General features: G+C 53.1%; 1 protein-coding gene across 1 annotated transcript; it reads right to left on the reverse strand.

Annotated features, from left to right (window-relative positions):
- Positions 1-1,495: 1,495 nt before the first annotated feature.
- On the reverse strand, positions 1,496-7,835 carry HSD17B7 (hydroxysteroid 17-beta dehydrogenase 7). Its single transcript, XM_027902952.1, has 9 exons — positions 7,801-7,835; positions 7,517-7,720; positions 7,313-7,405; positions 6,293-6,407; positions 5,579-5,773; positions 4,569-4,673; positions 3,518-3,574; positions 2,884-2,982; positions 1,496-2,479 (listed from the first exon to the last, which is right to left on the reverse strand). The coding sequence occupies exons 1-9, from the start codon at positions 7,833-7,835 to the stop codon at positions 2,384-2,386; spliced, it is 999 nt and encodes a 332-aa protein (XP_027758753.1). The 3' UTR covers positions 1,496-2,383.
- Between the last annotated feature and the right edge of the window lie 2,390 nt (positions 7,836-10,225).

Here is a 10,225-nt window from a genome sequence, read left to right on the forward strand (position 1 = left end):
GTATCAGGAAACATTTTTGTTAACTGTGCTGGCTTATTCAAAGCTACCTCTTCTAGGACCCCCAGACCTCACTGCATTCAAATCCTGGGGCTGCCACACCTGCAATGCCAGCACAGAGCTGGTGATCATCTTGGCATGAGAACCCTGACCCTCCCACGCCCCAGAAAGTGGCACACAGCTCCTGAGGAGTTGTGTCAGACTGTTTTGAGAAACACTTGCTATTTCACTAATCTCAGCCCAGAAAGAGAACGAGGCAGGGATATGGAATGACCTAGCGCCTCTGAATCTGCGGGAGGTGGGGAATCCTAAAGGTGGAGGCAGTGACTGGTACCTACTACAACCCAGAGCAGAAGCACAGTAAAGTTCAAGATACTCTTCTAAAACCAATCAAGACAACACACTTCATTATTCCCCAGAACAAGGAGCCAAGTACTGCTGTAGAATGTTCTAGGGATCAAGTACTCCAAGCTGAGGAGGCAGCCAGCCAGACTCCTTTCCTATGGAGAGGAAAAAAAAAAGGCACCAGAAAAAGCAGGGGCTGGCCCCAGTGTGTTTTAGGACACGGCTGAACAAAGCCAGAGAACCCAGATCTCATTCTGGGACAGGCTTTATTACATTTACACATCCACATAAACACCCCCCAATCTGCTTCACAACTCTGAACAGCTACAGGTAGGTGAGAGAAGCACCACTCCTCAACTGGCCAACTCTTCATTCTGTTCTAACGTCAGGTGGTAACTGGTATGGATATAAGTCTGAGCTGAGAGGTGTTTCTCAGCCCAAACTCAAGAATGGCCTTTCTCTACTGCTGATACCACCCTGCTAGCAGTACACCTCTGCTTCACAGAGATGCTCAAAACCAGTGGAGGGTGGGAAAAAGTTAAAAATAAATTAAAAAAAAAAAAAAAAAAGTGTGATTCTTTAAATCTGTATCCCTGCAAGTCAACTCAAACAAGAGCCTCTGCAGAGCCTGGATTCTCCTGGCTGCCAGCTCTGTGCAGGTTTCCTACACAGACCCCTGAGTGGCTCCTCTCTGTGGGCACCCCAGTCCTCCACAGGATGCACCAGCCTGGGCATGCAACTCCCAGAGTTCAGGAAGCCTCACCTAACCCCTGCCAGCCCCAAGGAAATGCCTGGGCTCCTGTAACAGGGAGCATTAAGTAAGTAATTACATGACATGTGAGGGTGAGCAAGCACCAGAGACATCTCCCAAGTGCCTAAGGCTGGGAAGTAGTCTCAGACAGTCCACAAGTGCTCAACACACAAAAACCACGGTGAAGTCTTCAGAAGTCACCCGTGTCTTTCAATAACTAAAAACAGCAAGAGAAGTAAGCCAAAACGGTGGTTAACAGCCCTCCTGTGGCAGGAGAGACCCCACACTTCCCAGGTATACGCAAGCTTATAGTGCAAGGCAACAAACCAACTTCCCTTCCAGCCCTCCAAGTCAAAACCAGATGCATATCAGAGTGAAAACACCACTGCAAGCAAGGACAAGTCAGTTCCAGTCATTTATTCATCAGGGCACTTGAAGGTACTTGGTGCCAGGTATTTGGTAAAGGTCCCCAGGCAGACAACAGGAAGAATGGTTGGTACAATAGATTTATATAAAAAGACACTTAAATAGATAAAACAACATGGTAACCTCTCCCTCTTGCTATAAACAGAGCAGACTAGCCCTGAGTCCAGGTTAACATCATCAGCTTCAGCCTTTCTAGCCAGTTGTGGTTAAAACCCTTAATGCCCTCACACCCAGGGGAGAGCAAGGCATCTGTCCTCACAGCTGAGGCAGGGGTGTGCCTCTCAAGCCAGCTCTTCAGCAGCTCGGTTTCAGATGCTGTGCAGAGCCCGACTGCCAGTAAAGGTGCAATCTTGTTGAGCAGATCTGTACAGCCAGCCCCAGCTTTGGTGAACAAGTGTAAGAGCAGCTCTTCTGAAGGTGAGCCTTCAGGTACATCAGGATCAGCCACAGGTAACAAGTTTGAGCCACCTACAAACACAATTAGAGCCAAGAGGCAGGGCAGCACCCCAGACTGCTGCCTTTACTGCTCTGAGCCAGGTTTAAAACACAGTGTTTTGAGGCTGTTCCTGAACCGTGCACAGTTCACTCATGTTTTTGCAAGACACTGCAACTGTGTCAAGAAAGACTCCACCTACTCTAGGTCTCCGGTTTTATGCTGAAAATAAAAATCCCATACCAGAAAGTTTAAGTATTTCTCTTCAGTTTTCACATTTCCATTTTCAGGAACTGTTCACGTTCTGTCGAGAAGGAAGATTATGTCTGAAGCTGTGTGCCTGTAGAACTGCAGGCAACACGAGTAGCACCGGAATGAAGAAAGCCCGTGTTACCGATACAAGACTTTTACCCCACTGAGACTGGCTTTACTTAGTCTAAAAGTTCACTGTATTTCTCTAGGATCTGCTTCTCCAGCTCCAACAGCTTTTGGTACAATTTCTCAGCAGTGTCTTCGTCCACATCCATCTGGAAGACAGTAAAAACAGCGCTGTGAGACCATCACCCTGATGGCAGCCAGCACAGGTGCCAAGGGCAGCTCTGGGGATGGGCAGGGTGTACCTCCAGAGCTTCTGCACTCACACAGAGGCAACCAAAGGCATCCATCACCAGGGCATAAGCCACAACATATTCTGGGGCAGCATCATTACACACATAACGTGTTCTAACTAACATTTCCACTGTCTTTCAGACTCCAGCCTAAGACAGGAATTACTCTGGGAAACCTCACAGTTAACCCCCTATCCCTCCCTGCTGCTCAGCATTCAACATGCATCTTGCTTCCCCTCCAGCCACGGGACACCCTTGGCATCAACCCTTCCACACAGGGCATGTGACAGACCCCTAGCCAAGGAGGTTCCCTTTCCATTTACCTTCCTGGGCTCCACGTAGCATCTCCCCAGTCCAGTAGTACAGCTGTGGTATTTGGCAAGTACATCCAGGTACTCCGGCTTCTGTTTGAACAGCCACACCTGGGAGGAACAGCACAAAGGTGTATGAGTCCAGCCAAGCCTGCAGGCAAGGACCCAGCTGCCAGCAGGCACAGGAGAAGTCAGCAGAGGTGCTCCCACCAAGCAGGGAAAGACACGGTATCTAGGGAAGAAGTTCTGAGCTGGCTCCCTTCACCTGTGACCGACATGAGCCAACAGGAACCCACATTTATGCCAACGCAGTTCAGCATGGCTAAACTTGCTCCTGCTGTGCTTGAGACAGGCTGTGCCCCACGACACCCACCTCCATCCCCTGTGCATGCATGTCGTTCTCCCTGACGGGAGATGGAAGAAATAGTGTTTTCCCAAAATCATTTCTTTTATGGGTACTGGATAAAGGTCATAAAGCATCACCTGGCACATCAGCCCCAGTGACAGCCAGTCCCCCAGCACTCAGTGCTGAACTTTACTGGGGGGTCAAATACAGCACCCAACCACCAGCCCTCCTGAGAGGCTCTTTGCTCAAGCCAGCACACCCTGGAAGAACCACCCAAAAACCAAGTTGTGAACTACTTACATGAGCTTCTGCTCCATTATACGGTGTCAGAGTATAAGTTTTGGCAAAAAATCGGATCTGAGGGGAAAAGAAGCACATGACAGAATCTGTACTGTGATCCAAGGTTTGTTTGACAACCCCTGCACAGCCCAGATACTCCAGATGACCTACCAGTGGCAGAAATCTTCTCAAAGTTGACTACAGGTAACACCACACAATGATCAAAGCATCCCTTTATCACCACAAAGTATTTTCTGGAGCTAGCCAGCAGGTCAGCACACAAAGCTCACCTCAAGGCAGGAGGCAAGGGGCCACACATGCCTTGCAGGTGCCTCTTCTTCAGTGGTCTCAAGAGCACAAATGGCAGGAAGCAAAGGGGATCTGCACTCCTGCCAGTGTTGAGGACAACTGAGAAGGCATTGCCTCTCTGCTGCCAGGAGAAACGTGATCAGCCAGGATCAGCTGCTACAACTGGGGCAGCTTAAGCTGAAAGGCCAGTCTTGCAATAAGAGCATCAAAGCTCAGAGCAGGCAGCCTTCAGAGACAGAACTGCAGTGGACCCGAAAAGAGGAAGCAAGGCAAGGAAAGTTTTGGGGAAGCAGGGAAAGAGGCAATAGAAAGCCGGAGGATTAGCTTTCCAGAGGGACAGAGAAAAAAAAGCAAGAAACACTGCCTTCTAGAGGGATGGAAAGAACAACATTGAAAAGCAGCCTGTTCTAGAAACAAGTAGCGTTTCAAAGCACAGGGACCAAGTTTTGTCCTGAGCTCTGCTGCCACCAAAATAATGGTATTTCACAAGGCCAAGCAGCCTGGCAAACCTTCCAAGGGGAGACTTGGTGAACATTGCTAGGGCTGAAGGGCTGAACACTGACTCTATGCACAGTGCTGTCCAGCACCCAACCTCCATACTCAGGTTGGAAACTGGGGCCCCAAGATGCAAAAGGGAAGGTTTGCAGAGTGGTCAGCCTGCCCAGCTCAGCAAGGAGCCAGAATCATGCTGTACATCCCTTGCAGTGAAGTGTACCACAGCAGGGCTACCCTCAGCCCAAAACCATCCAGGAGATCCACTCACCAACCACATGATGGGCATTAACAGCTTCCACAGAAAAACTGGCAAAATCCTGTAGGTCATGTTAGTCATAACGAGACCGGGACAAACAACACTGGAATACAGACCCTGCAGAGAAGAAACCAAGTCAGTGTGCAATTACACAACAGTTATATGATGGATCATACTCCTTCCCTCCCTGTATTCCTCAGCAAGAAAGTGAGGGTGAGTATAGAGACCAGATAATAGACGTTCTCCTCTCATAAGTTACCAGTGATTAGATGGAGTGATTTTTAAGAGGTTCAGATTGGAGGTGCTGGTCTTAAATCTGTGCTCATTACAAGCCCACGGGATAGAAGATGCAGCCTCCTGACACATCACAGCCTCACAGTGCAGTCTCCCTGCAGCTCAGCAGCCACAGCAGATGTCCCACAAATGACAGCCCACTCAGCCCAAAGGCTACCTCACCTTTAAGAGATACGAGTTCAGCCTTCTAGGCCTAAACCATTTTCTCCTGAAGCGTTTGAGAAGAGTGTAACTGCTACTGCTAGACTAGGGCTGCGGCTTGCCAACAAAATTCCATCCATCCCCCGTGACTGGGAAGGCAGGTTGTTTGTACATCTCAGTGTGACAAACCTGAACAGCAGCCTGGAGCCACTGGCAGAGCCTGCACCTCATGTGCTTGCAGGCAACACTGCCAGAGCAGTGTTCTGATAGGCAGGGATACCCGAGAAAAAGTAGAGGCTCTTTGCTCTTTAAGACCAATTCTTTGGTCTAAAGAGACGGAGTTTGCAAGGTAGGGACCACTCCTAAAGTCTTTTAGAACCCCAGAATAAATCTCTTTGGCAGATTCTCCGCCACCCACGCCACCAGTTCAACCTCAGCCATGTTTTGTTCTTACAAGCGCATTAAGGAATGTACCAGGCTGCTGTGAGTGAACAAATGCAAGCAGGTAACAACAATGTAATGATAATTACAAACAGAAAGAGCTCATTAGGGTTTTTTTTTTTCAGAAAAACAAACCCCATCAGCACCTGGTTATTAAATTTCCTGTTCAGAACCACGCTTGTCAGGTCAGTAGCATATTTAGAGGAACTGTATGCTTCCTGCCCCTTGGCATGCTGATAGTCAGAGAGGCTGAAGGCAGACTCCCTGGCATTGCTGGAGGAGGTCCAGATGAGTCGTGAGGGCTTCTCGTTACCACAGAGTAGAGACTGAAGCTGACGAACCTGTAAAAGGATTGTTAACTTATTCAACACAGCAGTCTTCCAGTGTTAGGGTATGGCTTTACAGTACTTTAAACCTGTGAGCTTATCTCAGCTTTCTCAGCCAGCCCTTCCGAGACTAGCCAGAAGGAGACACTTCTCAGGTGTAACTTCAGGCCAAGGTGCACCAGGAGCATTTAAAAGTAGCTATCATTCTCTTTCACAACTCAGCTGAGCACCTTAGAATTTAATACAGCCAAGCCTTAGTATTTACCCTGGACAGAGAACTACACATGACTTACCTCTACCTGCTGGCTCACTAAAGTAACCTCAAAATTATATTAACCCTTGCAACAACAGTCACCATTTATTGCTATTTAAACAAGCCTCAAGGCCTTTGCCCTGTCATTATCTATCTGTCAGGCTGCCTCCTGCATCAGCATCTGAACCTGTGAGAATTGATTCACCAGGACTGCCTGGACCCATCCCCACTCACAACATCAAACACCAGAGCGAGGGTTCGACCCTCATGTGCAGCCTCACCAGGATAAAGTGTCCGAAGAGGTTGGTAGTAAACACCTCCTGAAGTCCATCTCCATTCAGCCTGTCCGTCTGAGTCATTATGCCTTCGGCAGTGGTCAGCATGTGAAGCACCTTCCTGGAAACCAAGGAGAGGAATTAGCAAGGAATGCTGCCAGGAGCTATGTACTTCAGACTGAGCCCCCACTTCAGTCCTTCAGAAGTACTCCCCAGCTCAAAGGCTCCACACACAGACTCTCTAGTTTCACCTTCAAGGACTCTATCAATCCATGAAAAAATGAGACCGAGATGTCCCAGCTCCTGCTGTCTCAGTACTGACTAGACCAGAGAAGACTTGTCCCTTCCGTCACTTCACCACAGTAAAGTACTATTAAAAAAAAAAAAGTCTTGCTCTTCCACTTCATGCTCAATTAACCAAATCAAGATCCAGCATGGAAGTAAGCCCTGGGGCCATGTCTAATGCAGGTAAGGAAACCAGTTTGGCCTCTAAGCTCAACACGACAACAGCTGTATCAGACTCAACGCAAGTCGCTGTGCTCCCCAGCTCAGCTTCCCTATGTTGCTGACAGAATAATGATGCTTATACCAGCACCCACCATTAGCTTCAGAAAATACTGTGATCCACAGCTGCGAACAACTACAAAAACCTACAGTGGGATCAAAACAACAGTAACGAGACCCAGTATGAGCAAACTTCACCTCCCCAGCAACACAGCAGCATTTCTCACACAGTGCCAGGGACTGAAGGCTTTGGGTGACCTCTTGCCCTCCCCCCTGCACCCAGTGGGCCTCACACCTGGGATCAGAAGCAGCACTGGGTGCCTTGGACTACCCCAGCACTCCACTCAGCTGCCAAGCCCACCCCAAGCAAGACTGTGCATCCCACAGGGACGTGTTCTGTGTCACATCAGGGAAGGGAGACAGGGTCTTCAGCCCCAGACTCAAGGGCACATCTTGGCTGTGCCAGCACCCCAGGCTTCCCACGAGCCCCTGCTAGAACCCCCCTATCCCAACATTTCCTACCCAGTGAAGAGACCGTGCCAGAGAGCCTTGAAGTTCACTTGCGGGTTGGGCATGATCCCAGCATTGAGGTAGACAAAGTCCAGGCGCTTAAACCTGCATGGAGAAGAGCACAGGGGTCGGGGCCAGAGCGGGTACAGAGGGGTCTGTGCGGGTGGGCTACAGGCAGGAGGAGCCCGGCGGGACGGAGGACGGAGACCCCCATACCTGCAGCGGAGCTCTTGGGCGGCACGCAGGACGGAAGCCAGGTTGCCCAGGTCCACCTCCACGGTGGAGACCTGGGCGGCGGGGTGGGTGGCCAGGATGAGGTCCCGCGTGGCCTCGCTCTTCTGCACGCTGCGGCACGCGATGCACAGGTGGATGCGGCCATCCTCCTCCAGCAGCCGCTGGCACAGCGCCAGCCCCACGCCGCTGCGGACGGGACGAGGTTAGACACAGGCAAGGCAAAGGAGAGCAAAGCAAGAACAAACCGCCCCAGGCCCGGCGCTCACCCGCTCGCCCCGGTGACCAGCACGACCCGCTCCATGTCTGCCCCGCGCCCGCCGCCCCCCCGCGCTATAACCGCTGCCCGCGCCGGGGCCCCGCCCCGCCCCGACCCCGCGGCCAATCGGCGCGGGGAGAGGGGGCGTGGCACGGCCCGCCCAGCCCCGCCCGCCAATCGGCGCTCGGTGAGGGGGCGGGGCCCGCACCGCCCGTGGCGTGATAGTGAGCCGAGCGCAGGGGGCGGGGCAACACGGGGGACACGCCCCTTGGCACCGCCCATCGGAGTGCTGGTCACGCCCACAGTGCTCGGGCCACGCCCACTCCTCCGAAACTGCCTCGGTCCCCCCGCTGCCCTTGCCTTGCTTTGCCTTGCCGTGTCTTGCCTTGCCTTTCCTCGCTTTGCCTTGCCTTGCCTTCCTGGCCAAGGGGAGCCCCCTTCGGGCCCCGCAGCTGCCGCAGGGACGCCCTGCTCTGCCACCGAGCACCTGTCCTTTCCACCGAGGGACGTTTTGCAGCCCAGCAGAAACGCCCCCAGGTCTCTGTTTTTCCCAGTGTTGCTGTGGCAGGGAGCGAGGTCTGGGCACACAGGTCCCTCCAGGAGACCTAAAATGCAGTGCTGATCCTGGCGATGTCCCAGCTGGACAGGATAGACACACCAGCCCCCCACACCTGCCCCCAGACACCCCAACATGCTCCCTGACCCAAGGCCGTGCAGGGTTCCCAGACACGGAGTCCAGGGCAGTGGGACCTGCAGATGTGCCCCTGCCTGGCCCAGCGCTCCCAGCTTGCTGAGGCAGGGCTGGGATGGGCCACAACGCACCCTAGGCAGGAGATGGCATCCGAGGGGAGAGGCAGAGGGATACCAACGCCATAGCATGAACAAAGTCTGTCCTCATCTTCGACACACTCAGCGGGGATGAGACCTTCTCTGCCCAGCCAGCAGTAGCACACATGGGGAGACCAGCCAGCCCTCTTCAGAACACAGCACACCATCCCTGCCCTCCCCTCTCCCAGACCCCCTGTCCTGCCTCGATCCCTGCTGGTGGAGTGTCCTGACATGGATGCTGAGTCTCAGAGCACCCTCCCTACCACCCAAGGAGATGGACAACTGGGGTGGCTCAGCCGCCCAGTCTCTTGAGCATCCCTCCTCCATCCCTTTGGCTGTTACCTGCGTGCACTCCCCAGGCTCTTCCCACCCCATCCCAGGGCGCAGAGTGCAGCCCCAGAGCCCCCCAGCCCTGGGGGTGCCCATGGAGGAGGTGAGTTGAGCCGCCCCCCGCGGTGCCGCAAGCAAACCATACAACCAGATTCACATACCAAATGTCTCTTCAGCGGGTCTGCCCCTACAGATAGGTGCATCTACTGAATATATACATGCCTTAGCAATGGAATACTGGGAACTGTGCCACGCATGACCGATGGTGCTGAACTAATGCATACAAAAGTATGGAGGGGTCCATGTACCCTCTAAGTACAAAGTTCCTCCTGTCCAGCCGCAGGAGGGTCCGGTTTTGGGGCATAGCTGGTAACCTGCCAGGGCTCCTGGAGGCACGTGGCTCTGGCACCTGCCCAGTTTGCTCATGATGCTGCCGCATCCGGGAGGATGGATCGGTACCACACTGCTGTGGGAGGCTCAGGGTGGCAGAGTCCAGCCAGGTACTTCCCAAGCTGAGAGCCAGGGAGAGCTGGAGCGCCCTGCTCCATGGTGTACGGGCTGTAGCAGGCATGGGCATCAGGCAGCAGCCAATGAAGCTCTGCTATGTGCCTTCCTCTCCTGACAGGTCGAAGATGTGGGTTAACCCTGGGAGAGGAGGACCTGGAGATTTCCCCATGGAAGTGAAAGGTGCTGACATCCTTCTGCCAGTTGCCATGCATCACCCCATAGGGTATCCAAAATGCATTTCATGGGCAGTTGAGCTGCTCTGGAGTGGCTGTGGTCTGTGAGGGGATGGCCCCTCGGCAATGTCTGCTCCTTCCTGGCTGACACAGAGAAGCCACGGCTGAGCATGCTGCCTGCTCCAGCAGGAGGGTGAGGTGCTGGGAGCGCTGTCGGGCTTCTCCCTGTGCAACTGGGGTCTGGCCAGGAACAAAAGTGCTTCCTGCCTTCCCATGAGGCATGTCCAAAGCCCCAAATGTCTGGAGAGTGTTTCTTTTCACCCTGTAATTGCACAGCCTGCTGAGAGCTGGTGGCAGCTCCCAGCTCCTCCTTGAACAGGTAGTGGCTGCTGGTCAGTCCCTGCTCCAGCAGGCACATATCCTCACATATCCCTTCCCCAGGCACCTGCCCTGCGTGTGGGCTGAGCTTCCTCACAGAGAAAGCCTAGCTGCACTTCCTCCCCTCCAGTCGGGGAAGGGAAGCTGCTCTGTCCTGGTCCCTGTCACCAAGAACATGCTGCGTCAATAAATAACCCTCATCCCAGCCCACGCTGCTCC

This window comes from Empidonax traillii, unplaced genomic scaffold (assembly GCF_003031625.1).
Source record: "Empidonax traillii isolate 1590-97213 ecotype Southwest subspecies unplaced genomic scaffold, ASM303162v1 scaffold923:size341358, whole genome shotgun sequence".
In the NCBI taxonomy this organism is placed as follows: Eukaryota; Metazoa; Chordata; class Aves; order Passeriformes; family Tyrannidae; genus Empidonax; species Empidonax traillii.